This window comes from Peromyscus eremicus, chromosome 7 (genome assembly GCF_949786415.1).
Source record: "Peromyscus eremicus chromosome 7, PerEre_H2_v1, whole genome shotgun sequence".
NCBI classification, from domain to species: domain Eukaryota; kingdom Metazoa; phylum Chordata; class Mammalia; order Rodentia; family Cricetidae; genus Peromyscus; species Peromyscus eremicus.
Window position 1 is genome coordinate 105039339 of NC_081422.1, and position 16380 is coordinate 105055718.

The window sequence follows — 16380 nt, forward strand, 5'->3', positions numbered from 1 at the left end:
TTCTCCTGCCCGCTCCCCATCCTTTTTTGAGACAGGGTCTCATTGTATAGCCCAGGATGCGTCAAACTTAATTCTCCAACCTTGACCTCTAAAGTGCTGGAATTGTATGCATTTGACATCATACCCAAATTTCATTTTCTTTTTAAATTAAAACAAAACAAATCTTTATTTTTAATCTACAACTCTTAAAATTGTAGTAAAAATAGATACAACAAAATCTTCATTTTAGCTGGATGTGGTGACACACACTTGAAATCCTAGCACTTTGGAAATAGAAGTAGGAGGGATAAGAATTAAGGTCACCCTTAGCTATACAGTGCAATCAAGGTAAGTCTAAGTCACAAGAGACCCTGCCGCAAAAGCCATAAACAAGGGCTGGAGAGCTGGCTCAGTGTGGTAAGAGCACTTGCTGCTTTTCCAAAGGACCTGACTTCAGATCCTAGCACCCACATCAGGTGACTCACAGTTACTTCTAATTCCAGCTCCAGGGAATCCAATGCCCTCTTTAGGCCTCTATACGGACTAACACTCACAGGAATAAATACAGCCCAAACACACACACACACACACACACACACACACACACACACACACACACACAATCTTAAAAAAAAAAAAAAACAAACAAAAAACTTTTCATCTTAACCACTTAATGTTCAGTACATTAAGTACATATTTATGTTAGTTAAATTTATATAAATTTAACAGTAAAAAATACACAACCATTCATGTCTAGAACTTCATCATTTTTCTTAAATTGGATCTTAGTACCTGTTTAACAGTAACTTTCCATTCTCCTCATCCCCCAATCTCTGGCCAATCACCATTCCACATTCTATCTCTCTGAGTCTGACTTCTCTAGAAACCTTATATAGTAGGAATTGTTTAATCCTTTTACTTTCTGTGATTAATTTATTTCAGTTAATATAAAGTCTGCCAAGTTTATCCCTGTTGAAGCATGTCAGAATTTCATGCCTATCCAAGGCAGAATACTCTTCTACTGTGTGGATGTGTGTCACAGTTTATCCATTTATCTGCTGATGGACATGAGTCACTTCTACCTTTGGCCTATTGTAAATAATGTTATGAATATAACCATACAAATCTACCCATGTCCCTCTCTCACTTACCTGCATATACACAGAAGTAGAAACAGTAATTGTAATTCTGAGAAAATACCACATCACTTTCCGTAATTGCTACACTATTTTACATTCCCACCAACAATGCACAGAGACTGAATTCTCTACCTTCTAACAATCTATATAATTTTATTTCTTTGTGGTCATAGTGAAATGGTATCTCATTACAGCTTGGATATGCACTTCTGTAATGGCTACCTCTGAACATCTTTTCATGAATCTTAAAGCTTTTCATATATCAAAATGCAAAGTTTGAAATTTTTACCTGTAGACTTCTTCATGTAGTCACTGAGACACACACACCTTTAAAAGGCACTTTAACGTACTCCCAAATGAACTGCTTATCTTCCCTTCAAACCTTTCTTTCATAATCTTGCCCATTCCGATAAGTGACAACTCTTACTCAATTACTTACTTTTTATCCCACATCAGCAAATTCTGAGAGGTCTGCCTTCAGAATTAACTCAGGAATCTCCCTGGTCCTTACATCTCAAATACAATCAGACTGGTCCAAGGCACTGTGACCCCATTCCTGGGTTCCTACCAGAGTCTTCTGACTGCCTCCACACTGCCCTTCAGCAACTTGTTTCCAACAGTCTCTTTTAAATTTTTAATTTTATTTTTATGTGTATGTGTGTGTGCCTGATTGTATGTGTACTACATTCATGAAGTGTCCTCAGAGGCCACCGGAACCCCTGAAACTGGCATTCTAGCTATTGTGAGACATTTGATATGGGTGCTGAGAACAGAATCTGGGTCCTCTGCAAGCGTGTCAAGTGCTGTTAACCACTGAGTCATCACTCCAGGCCCATTCAAAGGTTACTGTTTTAGTAAAACACATCACCATACCATGAGCTGTTTTGCTTAGAATCCTTGGGTCCTATCCACCACAGCTGCCAAAAGCAGCTATGGCCAGAAGATCTACCATGTTTCCTCCTAGGCCTCATGTCTCCCTGTTGGAGACACACTGGCTTTCTTACTGGTCCATCAAGTTCAGGAATACCTCAACTTAAGACTTTTGTCTTTATTGTTCTCTCTGCCCAGGACACTCATCCTTTCAACACTTTCATAACTTGTTCCTCGATCTCCATTAGTTTTCTCCATAAATTTCATATCCATACTAAAGCCCTCCTGAGTCACCAATAAATGGAGATTGCAGCATCCTTCCCGCTCTCTGATCCTGTCTTCCTTCTAGCTGTTATCTTCTGTACAGTACTGTATACCATCCGGCATACTAGTCACTATTTACCGACTCCCACTACCAGGACAGAAAACAAAGGATTTTTGTCCATTTTATTTACTGATATATCCCCTCAACAATGTCCAATACACAATAGAAACTTAATACATAATTATTGTTAGTGTTCACGCTTTCAATCAAAAACACCTTCTGCAAAAGACTAAAGTCACTACGCTAGGGTGAGGTCTTACATTTTCCTAGAGGTTTGAAACACACAAACCCAGTTCCCCCAGGTTTTACTTACCCTGATTCCAGTGCCATTGTCCTGGATCTGAATTAACTTCAGGCCTCCTTCTTTAACAATCACTTGAATATTTGTAGATTTTGCATCTAAACTGGCAATCAGAGAAAATATTTTGTCAGCTGCAACTACCTTGACACACGTATTATAATAACAAATTCCAAACAGAATGCTTGATTAACATATTTTCTCTTTGTCTTACAAACTCAATGTGGGTACTGTATGAATGTATACATTACATAAGTGGTAAGTGCAGAGCTAACATTTCTGTTCCTGAAGGACAGTCCTTTTAGCACATTCGTTTCTTACTCTCTTTTCAACTAATTTTACTGTTAAAACAACTTTAATCAGTCTCTGGTTTCTAAGCGACTCTAATAAAATATCATTTAAAAATAAAGTTTTCCTCTACTCTTATATTTTCAAGAAAACTGATGATGAAGCAAAGAAAAACTGCCATGCAAAAATTTCTTTAAGAAGCTTAAGGGGAGCCGGACATGGTGGCGCACACCTTTAATCCTGGCATTCGAGAGACAGAGGCAGGCGGATCTCTGTGAGTTCAGGGCAAGCCTGGTCTACAAAGGGAGTTCCAGGACAGCCAGGACTGCTACACAAAGAAACCCTGTCTTAAAATCAAATAAACAAAAAATGGAGCGTTAAGGGGTGGGGCCTGAAGAGACAGCTCTGCAGTTGGGAGCACTGGCTGCTCCTGCAGAGGACCAGGGTTCGATTCCCAGCACCCACAGGGTGCCTCACAACCTCTGTAACTCCAGTTGCAGAGGACTTGATGCTCTCTTTAGGCCTATGAGGGCAATCCATGCACACAGTGCATAGACATATGTTGGCAAAACACCCATACACATAAAATAAAAATCTAAATGTAAAAAATATGCTAATAGGGTTCATAAAATGTCTGAGGAGGTAAAGGCACCTGCCACTAACCAGAGTACCTAAGTTTAATCCCTGGGACCCACAAGATGGAAGGAGAGAACCAACTCCTCAAAGTTCTCTTCTGACCTCCACAAGTGTGCTGTACACACAACCTCCATCATACAGACAAATCAGTAAACAAATTTAATTAAGCTAAACAGGGGAAATAATCTTAAAAAGGAAGAAGTTATCTACCACAGAAAATAAATTTGGCCTGGGGCTGCATGAAAAAGGGAAGTTATCAATTCCTCTCATGAAAAATTCTTTATTGAAAAAAGACAGTAAGTTACTTAAATAATAAACTTTTCTTGGCACCTCTGTATCAAAAACCTTAACTATTTAAAAAGCACTTAACTAGAATCCATGCAAAAATCTCTGCTCGAATATAAACTATGCTATTTTTAAGCTTAGTTTTATAATACAATAACTGACCCAACTTATCCTTATAGTTTATCTAACATTGTAGAAACAAAAGCTGTACTATGGCAGTCTAGGTGCTACACCCAATCAAACGTCCCCAAGCTCCCTGCTACTTCTTTTGGTTACCTCTTCACTCCTTCCTTTTCTCCCTGTCACAGTACCATTGCTCTGAACGGGTTGTGTTTTCAGTGAACTTCTACAAGACTGCTATTCCTCACTGGAGAAATCTTTTCTTTTTTTGTAACTGAAGTATGGGCTTCGCTAACATCACTTGATACGAACACAAGGATCTGACAGTGTTTATGTACTCTATGGATGTCCTTTTTGAACATATTTGGTGGTATGTCTATTTTGAGGTATACTCTTCACAGTCCCTTTTCTGTCCACATTTTTAACCTCTCCCCTCCACAACGTGACGGGTTTAAGTCCCAGAAGCAACAAATGCCACCCCCTAGAACACTAACTGGGGTCACTAATTTGACAATTAGGAGTCAGAAAAAAGCCCCATGTTCACTGGCCTGATCTAAAACGCCAATAATTTCGAATAAAACTCAAAAGGAACTGTGCCTTGGATGTGTACGGACTCTTCCGAGAATGAACGATAAACTCGGCATACTCTGAAGATTGTTTATCTTTCCACCCTAAACATTCGAATACACATCTTCAGCTGCGCATCTTCTGCGTATGCGATGTGAAGTTAAGCAGCTTCCTTCGGGAAGGTACCATTAACTCAATATTACGCCTGCTTCCTCTACTTGCGACCCAAACGGGTCTCGCGGAAGCCGGGAGGACCCCCTGCCAGCGGGAGGCCGGCCAGGCGCGCTCAGGGTCCCTGTGCCAGCGGAGGCCGACCGCAGCAGGTGGGTCGGCCCGGCCCGGCCCGTGCCGCCTTCAGGGAACTCGGCTCCGCTCCCTCCGTACCAGTTTTCAATCATCTCTTTGATAGCATTGGCCGGCCGCTGGATAACTTCCCCCGCCGCGATGCGGTTCACTACCGTCTGGTCCAGACGCCGAATAACTCCCGCTACGAACGCCATATTGGCGCCAGAGCTCGCCGTCAGCCAATCACTTCGGCTCCTCACGCTCACGTCCTTCCTCCAGCTTCGGCCGACGCCGACCTGCACGGCCTTCCCAGCGACAAGTGATGATTGGGCCGCATGAATGCCAGTCAAATGCGTGTACACGTCAGTTCCTAGGTCTCTGTCCCGCCCGAAACAGCGGCCGCCCACTAGGCGAGATGGCAACGCGCTTGCGCGTCAAAGTTCACGGTCCGCTCTTCCTATTGGTTCATTCCCGAGAGCTAAGGGAATACGAAATCTCCAGCCAATAGGAACGGAGGCGCCTTGGCGGAGGCTGGTTCGCCGCTGCTCGGGTGATCTGGCGCAGAACCCAGGGGGTGCTTGGCGCTCGTCGGGCTCCTCCCCGTTTGCTGCGGCCTCTGAGCTCGCCGTTATCTTGTGGCCTCCCGCAGTATGTGGATGACGCCCAAGAGGATTAGGATGGAAGTCGACGAGGCCCTTGTGTTCCGACCCGAGTGGACCCAGCGTTACTTGGTGGTGGAGCCTGCGGAGGGCGACGGGGCCCTGTGCCTGGTGTGTCGCCGCCTGGTCGCCTCTACCCGCGAACGCGACGTGAGACGCCACTACGAGGCCGAACACGAATTCTACGAACGGTTTGTAGGGGACGCGGAGCGCGCGGCCCTGGTGGAGCGTCTGCGTCAGGGCGACATGTCCTTAGCCTCCGTGCTCACTCCGGAGGAGAGAGCGACACGGGCAGGCCTCGGCCTCTGTCGCTTCTTGGCCTTGAAGGGTCGCGGCTGGGGTGAGGGAGACTTCGTGCACCAGTGCATGGAGGTGTTGCTGAGAGAGGTGCTGCCGGATCACGTCGGCGTCCTGGAAGGCATTGATTTATCTCCAGAGATCACACGGCAGAGGATTCTGAGCATTGACAGCAATCTCCGTAGCCAGCTGTTTAACCGGGCCAGGGACTTTAAGGCCTATTCTCTTGCTTTGGATGACCAGGCTTTTGTGGCCTATGAGAACTACCTCCTGGTCTTCATCCGTGGCGTCGGCCGCGACCTGGAGGTGCAGGAAGATCTTCTGACAATTATCAACCTGACTCATCACTTCAGTGTTGGGGCCCTCATGTCCGCGATTCTGGAGGCCCTGCAGACAGCAGGACTCAGCTTACAGCGAATGGTTGGACTGACCACGACCCACACCTTAAGGATGATTGGTGAGAACTCGGGACTGGTCTCTTACATGAGAGAAAAGGCCGTGAGCCCCAACTGTTGGAACGTTATCCACTATTCGGGATTTCTGCACTTGGAACTGTTGAGTTCTTACGATGTTGATATTAATCAGATCATAAATACCATATCTGAGTGGGTAGTTATGATTAAGACCCGAGGTGTTAGACGACCAGAGTTTCAGCCTTTACTGACTGAGTCTGAAGCAGAACACGGTGAAAGGGTTAACGGACGGTGTTTGAACAACTGGCTGAGAAGAGGCAAGACGTTAAAACTGATATTTTCACTAAGAAAAGAAATAGAGGCCTTCTTGGTTTCAGTGGGGGCGACAACAGTCCACTTCTCAGACAAGCAGTGGCTTTGTGACTTTGGCTTCCTGGTAGATATGATGGATTATCTTCGAGAGATCAGTGAAGAACTGCAGATCAGTAAGGTCTTTGCCGCCGCTGCCTTTGAACGAATCTGCGTCTTTGAGGGTAAGCTGAGTTCACTTCAGAGACATATGGAGGAAGTGGATCTAGAAGACTTTCCTGCCTTCAGCATCATCGTTGATGAGCTTAGACAGCAGTTTAAGGAAGATCAAAAAATATTTGATCCTGACAGGTATCAGATGGTGATCTCCCGCCTACAGAAAGATTTCGAGAGGCATTTTAAGGACCTCAGGTTCATTAAGAAGGACTTGGAACTTTTTGCAAATCCATTTAGCTTTAAGCCCGAATATGCGCCTATTTCCGTGAGAGTGGAGCTGACAAAACTTCAGTCCAACACTGACCTGTGGAATGAATACAGAGTCAAAGACTTGGGACAGTTTTATGCTGGATTGTCTGCTGAAGCTTACCCAATTATCAAAGGGGTTGCCTATAAGGTGGCATCCTTGTTTGACAGTAACCAAATCTGTGATAAGGCTTTTTCATATTTAACTCGAAACCAACACACACTGAGCCAGCCACTGACCGATGAGCATCTCCAAGCCCTGTTTCGAGTTGCCACAACTGAAATGGATCCTCGTTGGGATGATCTTGTGAGAGAAAGAAATGACTCATAAGCCTTTGTAGTACAACAAGATTCAATTTGAGAAGGAAAAATGAGTTTGATTTTCTTTTCACATTTACTAATTTGGATTGTTGGGAAGCATTGAGCTTCTTACAAGATGTCGAAATTGATAAACACTGAAATCTTTTCTGACAGGTTGCCTTTTCCCCATCTCATTTGGCAACATGGAACTGAAACATAAGAATACCACCTTTAAAAAACTTAGTTTAATAGAAATGTCATTGCCTTTTACTTTTATGTTATAACTGATTTTCAACAAGTTTAGAATTGATATTGTAAGTTGAACTAGAAGTCTGGTTTTAAGATGTTCTGGAGATACATGCCAAAAGTTTCAGCTCTTATTTTGACACGGTGTAAAAAGTGTGATACATGGTTTGAAATGACCAACTCCTTAAAAGTGTATTTGAGTCAGTTTACAGAAACTCACACAGCAAATTAAGTTTCTGAAAAGAAACATATACACAGTGGAGGTATTTTGTCAAGCTAACAGAATTTAGGATTATTTTTGAAAGCATATTTCTGAGCCTGAAGTAAATACTGGCAGAGTTTCAGCCCCCAGCCCCACCTACCCAGTTGATGGTGATGTTACAGATGAAGCAGCAAGAATTACTTTAAGGTTTTGATTGGGGAGGCCTCTTACTATCAGGAATTAAGAATAAATGATTTTTGGAGGTTTGCTCCTTATTTTTTTCACAACTAGGGGCAGTTTTTTCAGCTCGTCTATCAAAGGACATGGTAAGTATGGAATCTTAACCATTGCCAGTCAGTGATTCTTTTTTCTACTCTTGACAGAACAGTGGTCCTATCAAAACAGTGGGGGGTCGGAGGGCTTTTACACTTCAGGATCAGGAGTTATGAGAGGTTTTAGCTTATTTGTCTTTTCTGCATGGCTATTAATGCTTTATAAAGAAACTGCTTAAGGGAGACACTATTTTGAAATGACAAGTGTCAGATTTTGTTAGCGCTGAGAATGGATTTACTCTAGAACTGTTTTCCACATTGAATAGTTAAGAGAGTATACAGTAATATTTAAATCTGAAGAAGCAGCCTTATCCACAGACTGTAACACTTCCTATTCCTAGAGACGTTGGTTTTGTGCTATCATGTTATCAGACATGTTAACTGTGAAAACGTCAACCTTAACGGTAAAGCTCAGCACTGTGAGCCTGGTGGAAAAGCAGCACCCGATTTGTAACCCATCCTCAAGTAGAGTTGAAAAGCTATCGTGCTCCTTTCTGTCTTAAAGACTGGAGCACATTATCTCCTGCTACATTCAAGGAACCTGATTACAACCAGGAATTTAGAAGGAACGGATGCCTAAGCCACCTGAGCCTAAGAACCCAAGTCAGATCATTGGTTCTCAACCAAAGCCCTTCCTTCCAGAGTGTGCTGCTGGCAAGCGCCTAGGGCACCTTTGTGATTATCTTACTTACTGGAGGGTTCTGCTGGCATGTAAGATTAAAGATTTCTCTCTCCTGTGGTGTTCAGTACAGCCTGATACCATGAAGAGTCATCCTCCTGAAGTGCCAGCATGCTCTCCCACCAAGTATACATTATCTTATGTCAAGGGACAGGGAGAATCTCCAGTAGAAGCTGATGGCATACTTGATAGGGAAGCCTAATTCCAGCGGTTCAGAGAGGAAACCAAGTATCAGATTGACATTTTGCTTATCCAAGAATAAGCTTAAATGCCTGAAAAACAGAAGGACTCTACTGGTAATTTCCCAGTAGCTTTGTGTATTACCTTTTACAGCAAATACTTCAAATACTTTTATTATTTGAGAGAATGATCGGAAATCCTGAAAGCTGCTTCTACTTTCTGTTCCTAGTCCTCTAAATATTAATATCTTGTGTATTCTATCAAGTTGTCGTGCTTTGCTTAAGGTGATAATAAAATTAGTTTGCATCATGTAGCCACTGTGTGAGTATGGGGAAGATAGTAATAAGCTAAGGAATTTTTTTTTTAATTGACCGTCAGCAATAGAGAATTTGCTGTAACTAGTCTTCGGTTTTTCTGTTTGTTTGTTTAAGGCAGTGGTTCTCAACCTTCCTAATAATGTGGCCCTTTAATACAGTTCATGTTGTGCTGACCCCCCGACCATAAGATTATTTCGTTGCTACTTCATAAATGTAATTTTGCTACTGTTATGAGTCATAATGTAAATATCTGATATGTGACCTGAAGGGGTCATGACCCACAGGTTGAGAACCACTTGTTAAGGCGTTTTGCTGTTTTCTGTATTAAATAACTAGCTGCATGGCAGTCTTTTTTCTTTCCTTTTTCCTTTTTAGACATATAGTTGTTACTGGTCCTGTGGTATCAGTGAATATAGTTAAAATAAGTGCCATTTAAAAAACAACTCCTCTGTGTCCTTAACTATTCCTTCCCCATTTCTCTCGTGCCGCTAGTTCCAGTATTTGCTTGCCCAGTCTCCCATATTGCCAGTCAAATCACTCAACTTCAGTATCTTTGTCAGTGTTTTTCCTCCTTGAAATCATCCTAGCATTGCAGAGACACCAGCTCCTGGTGTATTCAGTCATTACAGGCACCTCTTTAAGTCTGAATGAGTATGTCTGTCGGTTGCTTTCTTTGCTTTTTCTTTAGGCTGCCTAATCTCCTTTGCCTCATTTCCCTACATTAACTCCGTAGTCGATCTCATCTCTTTCTGTGGCTTCAGTTACCACCTGTATTGCAGATATTTCCAAATTCTTATCTCCTGAAGATTTCCCCCTAAATCCTAGTTGCTAGTATCACTGACACACTGCTCTCTCACAGGCCTCCCACCACATCTTAGCTCTTTCTCCCAAACCTGCTTTCTCTCATTTTCCTGTCAGCAGATGGCCTTGCAGTTGTCAGTCAGTTGCTCTCACCCAAGCCCCAAACTCAATCAGCCTACTCATATTGCTCCATGGCTTTCACCATTGCAGTCAGAATAGACAGGTTATAAACTTGTTCATCTTGCAGATTTTGGTTTATATATCTAAGGAGCTTCAGTGGTGCCCTCCAGGCCAGGTGCCCATCTACGCTTGCTAAGTACCCTTGTCCTTCCTCCTTAGCATTTCTTACTGCAGATTGGACATTGCTAGACTGCAACAGAAGTCTAACCTAGCATTGTTTCATCTCTAATAAATAGTTCAAAGCCTGGCATTTGAAGAAATGTTGGGGCAAATAAATACTTGTATGGTTTTTTTTATGACCTTTGAAACCTTCAAAATCTTCATTTGAGCTTCATAGACATCCTGCTTGTTCACTGAATAGCTCTTAGCCATGTATTGCAAGTTAAGAAATGAAACTCACCTTATTTGTGACTAGGGACCTCATTGTTGTGTTTCTTGAATTTAGTGCAGTGCTTAGCATGTGGTTCAAATATTATGTGAATGTTGTTAAGAAAACAGATTGTAATTTACCCTAGTAAATTAGTAGTAACGTCAAGAGTCAAACCTAGGTGTACTCACAAATCTACTCTGTAGTGTTAAATACATCCATTATATAGTCTTTTTTTTTTTTTTTTGATTTCCAAAGGAACCTACATACAGAAGGAAAATATTGGGTAATTGCTTAGATTGAACTGAGTTCAGTAATCTAAAAATTACCTTCAGTATTGGAGAAAGAAAATGCCACATAAGAGTTAACATCCATTTTTCTTTTTGTAGGCATCAACCCTAGGAGAAAATGTCATGCTATTTAGTAGTTACTTTCCTTTACAGATGATTTCTGGCTCTTCTGGAATTTCAAAGTAAGTAAACTTGTTTATGAGAAGGTTGTCTTAGCCCTTCTGGCTACTAGATCCTCAGCTCATTAATTTCTTACATGTGGAATGCCCACATCATCTCCCTAAGGGGAAAAGCCCCAGATGAGGTCCAGTTAACATATACTTTTCGATTTGCTGTATTTCCTTGCTCTCTTGTTTCATGCCTCTATGAACTTCATTTCTAAGTAACTGGGACTTTTCAGTCTTAAGTCGGAAAACCAGACCCCGAGTCTCTTTCATGAAGCCATTTTGCCCAATTTAAAAGATGAACTAGCATCATTCTCTTAATTGAACTTACAGTTTTAGGAAGTCACATAAATTAATTCACTCTGAGGTCTTGGTAGTAGGAATGACAGTTATCCAGAGATTTGATCCTTGTTGTAAAACTAGGTTTTCATCAATCTTAGGGTTAGAGTTTCTCTTTTTTATCTCATATTTGAATAATTGCCTCATCTTACTCTGTAAGTACTTTATAATCTTTAATTTATGCCTTGAAACTGACCAAGTACTGAGTTCATGTCCTATACATTTTGTCAAATGCAGCCAACAGCCACCACAAGATAATTTTTTCGTCTTTAATACAGGGTAGATGTTCTGTCTCCCAGTGCATCTCAAGGGGCACTTTTGCCTCTCCATAATATAAATTGCCCCTTTGTAATTCTTTTTTTCTATCTTCCAGTTGCAATCTTCCTGAATGCCTCCCAACTAATCACTAAGCAACATGTTTAGTATTTTAGTTCTGCATCAGGATTGGTAAGGTTGTTATGAGGTGAATAACTACGTTTAATATCTCCACAAGTTTCTGTAGCAAGTTGTCTAGGACTTCGTGTAGGTGAGGGGCTGGCAGACTACAGCCTGCAGGCCAAGGCTGTCCTGGTTCATCCTCTGAAGGAAGTGTGGGGGTATAGCCATGTCTGTCTAGGAACTGTCATGGCTGCCTCCCTCTGCAGTTGCAGAATTGAGTAGTTCTGACACAGTGTGTGTGCAACACAAGCTAAAATACGTTATGGAAAAGTTGACTAATTCCTGCTTAAAATGCCCCTAGCTTGGGGCTCAGTAGCTACTCACTAGGAGTTGGCTGCTCACTTTGGGGAATGAGAAGAGAAAGTGTGGCAGATAACAGAGGCTCCAAAGCCACGGCCACACCAGAGTTCAAGAAGTGTAATCCCTCCATACAGCTGGAGGAAAACGAACTATCTGGAAGATAACACTACTGATTATCGTGGTTCTGTTCCCCTACTTACGTCATTTTAAATATGTCAGTTTTCATTGAGATAAAAGTTTACAAATATTAAGTGTCCATCTCAGTGGATTTTTATATTCACCTGTAAGTGCACCACCAGATCAAGGTAGAAAATAGTTCTGTTAACTCCAGTAGGTGCCCTTTGCCTTTTGCACAGACAGATAGTTGCTGGTCTGACCTTCCTTGCCTGTCAGTTTTGCCTGTTTGAAATCTATACCAAGTGTAATTATATACACTGTTTTGTATCTTCTGTTCTCTCTGTGTCTGCTCTAGTAATCCATGTTGTGGATTGTAACAGTTCATTTTTCACCTCTGTGTCATAGTCGGTTCATTGTACCAGTTTATCCATTCAATGTTTAATATTTGGATTGTTTCCAATTTGTGGTCAGTATGAATAAAATTGCTATTAAAGCCTTGTGTCTATCTTTTAGTGAACGTGTGTTACTTCTACTGTGGGTGTATTCCTTGGCAGATAACCTTGCTTCTGTTACTTTTTACAGGTTATTTTCTACAAAGCAGAGTGGTCCTTACTTTCAAATCTATCAGATAACGCCACTTTTCTACTCAGAAACCTCTAATGGCTTGGTATCACAGAATGGAAGCTGAATTCAGACAGTTCCTACATGATCTGTAGCCACACGTACCTTCTCCTTACTGTCTCTTCTCTTCTAACATTTTGTCTTTACTCCCCTCTCCCCCTCCTTACTCTGCTCTGGACTGAAGGCTGTGCTTATGAGTTGGAGAGGGAGGTCAGTGTTTTGTAGTCTGAGTAGCTGTTTGTTGTTTTGAGGGTTTGAGCTTGCCATTGGTTTTGTTTTTAGGCTGAGGATGGAATCCAGGGCCTTAAGCATGTGAAGCATATGTTCTTCCAGGACATGAATTCCACTGGCTTTGACAGAAGGTATAACACTGCCTTATGATGTGTTAAGTATCCCACTGAGCACTGTGCCTCACTCTTAAAAGGTATTTAGATACTAAAACACAAAACCAGATTTCGGAAATGTGTTATGATTAGAGTTTGTCAATGTAATGATGTTACTGTTAATAGTTCATGTCCCTGGGGGCTAAGTGGGTCCTCGGAGCTAGGGTCGGGGAGTTAGGAAGGCAGTGGGATAAAGAAGGATTTGTATTAAGTCTAAAATAGCACAGCTGTAAGGGACCTCTTTAAGTGTGCCATTGATGGTACGTTCCTAGTGGTTATAAAATAAGAGTTTAGATCCTGGGGCTGGACAAGGCCCAGCAGGAAAGAGCTCCTACTGCTCCTTCAGAGGACCATAGTTTGGTTCTGGGTCCCAGCAAACACGTCAGGTGTTTCACATGTACCTGGAACTCAGCTCCAAGAGATCTGATATTCTCTTCTGTCCTCCATGGTCATCATACACATAACATGTACATTTTAAAAAAGAATTTTTAAGCTACACATCTTTTTATAACTATTGTACAATCGAAGTGTTAGAAACTTGACATGTTTAAAGAATTAAATTTAGATTTGACCAACATCAGGCCATGAGACCATGAAAAAGTAAGAAACATTCTTAAAAGTTTACTTAGTGTCAGCTAATAAGGGGAAAATAAGGACTTGTTGAAAGGCAATGTCACAGTTCAGACTTACATCTAATTACCATTGACTGGGGTCTTAAATAACGTTTGTTGTAGCTCTGAAAACTCAAAAGTTCAAGATGGTCTTCAGATCCACTCTGGTGACAAGCTTCTGCTGAGTTATGGGCTATCTTGTGTCCTCATAGAGTGGAGAGCCTTTCCTTGTTTGTACCAACCACGTTCTCACAACATACCTCCAACTCATGCAGTACTGTCTCATTTCAGCATAAGAGTTCAGTGGGTTGGGGGCTGGTAAAGTGTGTCGATGCTTACACATTAAAAAAAAAAAGGCAGGTGGTGGTGGCACACACTTTTAATACCAGCACTCGGGAACCAGAGGCAGGTAGACCTCTAAGTTTGAAATCAGCCTGGTCTACAGAGCAGTTCCAGGACAGCCAAAGCCATGCAGAAACTCTGTCTCGAAAAACCAAAATAATATAAATAATAAATATAAAAACTACCCTTTGTGTGATAAACAATGGTCATTTCCTGGCCCAAACACTTGTGGCCTTTCTCTGCTGCTCCTTTAAGGTGAGTGTGTAACTCTTGTCCCATCCCTTGAACGTGAGCAGGAGGACTGGCCATCTTTCATCCAGCCTAGACAGCCTACAGAATACTTCCAAAACACCGTTCTTAGTGGCAGTTTGAATAGCTAGCTCTTCATCCCTGCTCTTAGTTACTACAGAGGAGGCATACCCTTCTCTGCCTGCTACCCAAAGTATTAATTGTTACAGTTTGAGGGTGAGCACCTGGGAGTCATCTCTTGGGCACCTTTGGAAAGAGATTTTTCTTTTTTGAAATGAATCAAGGGACTGGAGGGATGATTTAGGGATTAAGAGGACTGGATTTGCTTCCCCACACCCATATTGGGCAGCTCACAACCTTCTGTAACTATAGCTCCTGGGGATCCAGTGTTGTCATCTGGCCTCTGAGGGTACACAAATACACATGTGGCAGACACCCCCCCCCCACACACACAAATACACATGTGGCAGACACTGCACACACACACACACACACACACACACACACACACAAATACACGTGGCAGACACCAGAGAGAGAGAGAGAATCAAAATCTTTTTAAAAATGAATCAAGATTATACCAAGTAGGATAGATGCTGTTTTTAAAAATGAGGGCTGGGGAGATGGCTCAGTGAGTAAAAGCCTAGATGGGTACGATTGAGGACCTGAGTTTGGATCCCCAGTGTACGTGTAAAGCTGGACACGAAGGGGATGGTATTTATGATAGGAACGCCAAGGTATAAGATTTATTAATTGGCTGCTATTCATGTCTCATGAGCATGTTTGTCACAAACGGGAACAAGCAGATCACTGCTGACCAGTGTGACCTTCAGCCAGTGTCACGGGGAACGCCTTAAGCTTCCTACTGCTTGACAGCATCACACAGGAGGGAGAGCGAGATTGGAAAGGTTGCCTGGTGAACAGCAGGCCTTAGTGTTACCTTTGGTATCAGATCTGGTTTCCCTGGCAACTGAGGTCCACTTAATGAGTAGCTCCAGGCAGCAGACACGAACTTATCCATAGCAACAGCACATAAGGAAGTCCTCAGCAAATAGTATTTCATTTTGGTCTGTGTAAACAAGTCTCTGGGTGAATTTTTTTTTAGAAAATATCAGAGTGCTGAAAGAGATAATAAAAGGCCTGGGTGTCCTTATGCCTGCCTTAATGTGCCCTAATAAAAACCACTCAGTATTTTCTTACATTAACATTTTTTGGCTTCACATGTATATCTGTATATTGTGAATTATGTTTTAAATTAAAAAAAAATAGCTTTGGTTGTGTTTTTTAACATTTACTAGGGTTATTTACAGTGTGTGGGCGCACACGTAGGGGTCAGAGGACAACTTGTGGAAGTCGTTTCTCTTCTTCCATCATGTGGGTGCCAGGGATCAAACTCAGTGTGTTAGGCTCAGCAGCAAGCGCCTTTAGCCCCTAAGCCATCTGGCCAGCCTGCCGAGTCTTAGTTTATCAGTCCTATGCCCAGTTGCCTGTTCTGATCATTCAGTATCCATTTCTTCCTTCTTACAGACTCGTTTTCATAGTCATGTCATTGAGTTTTCTTCCTATTAGTCACTTTACAGATTTAGATTTTATTCTGAAATGACTTAATTTTTTATTCTATCAATTTTCATCAGTATGTCTTGGGTTTCCTCATATCCTTGCCTCCTCGATCTCTCCTTCCTCATCTGCTTTTTAGTTTCTGTGAACTCTGATTTAAATTATTTATTCTTATGGATATGGGTATTTTGCCTACAGGTAAGTCTGGGCACCCTGTGTGTCTGGTGCTCACAGAGGCCAAGAGAGGGCATCAGATCCCCTGGAACTGTAGTTACAGATAGTCATGAGCCACCATGTTGGTGCTGGGATTAAAATCTGGGTCCTCTGGAAGAGCAGCCAGTGTTTTTTAACTGCTGAGCCATCTCTCAGCCCTTTCTTTTTGTTTTCTAACTTTTTTTTTTGAAACAAGTTCTCACAATGTAACTTTGACTGG

At 42.1% G+C, this 16380-nt stretch overlaps 2 protein-coding genes across 2 annotated transcripts in view; one reads left to right on the forward strand and one right to left on the reverse strand.

The window, feature by feature from the left end:
- Mlh1 (mutL homolog 1) overlaps positions 1 to 5640 on the reverse strand; it is a 45475-nt gene extending 39835 nt beyond the window's left edge. The window contains exons 1-2 of the mRNA XM_059268797.1: positions 4892 to 5640; positions 2627 to 2717 (exon numbers count right to left, since the gene is read on the reverse strand). Of these exons, the coding sequence (XP_059124780.1) occupies positions 2627 to 2717; positions 4892 to 5007 (207 nt within the window). The 5' untranslated portion in view covers positions 5008 to 5640. The remainder of the gene's footprint in view (positions 1 to 2626; positions 2718 to 4891) is intronic.
- Positions 5230 to 12687, forward strand: Epm2aip1 (EPM2A interacting protein 1). The gene has a single exon (XM_059268798.1). The coding sequence runs from the start codon at positions 5443 to 5445 to the stop codon at positions 7261 to 7263; it is 1821 nt and encodes a 606-aa protein (XP_059124781.1). The 5' UTR covers positions 5230 to 5442; the 3' UTR covers positions 7264 to 12687.
- The last annotated feature ends 3693 nt before the right edge of the window (positions 12688 to 16380 follow it).

Coding starts and splice junctions, on each gene's coding strand:
- Epm2aip1 (XM_059268798.1), top strand. CDS start 5,443: ATGTGGATGACGCCCAAGAGGATTAGGATGGAAGTCGACGAGGCCCTT.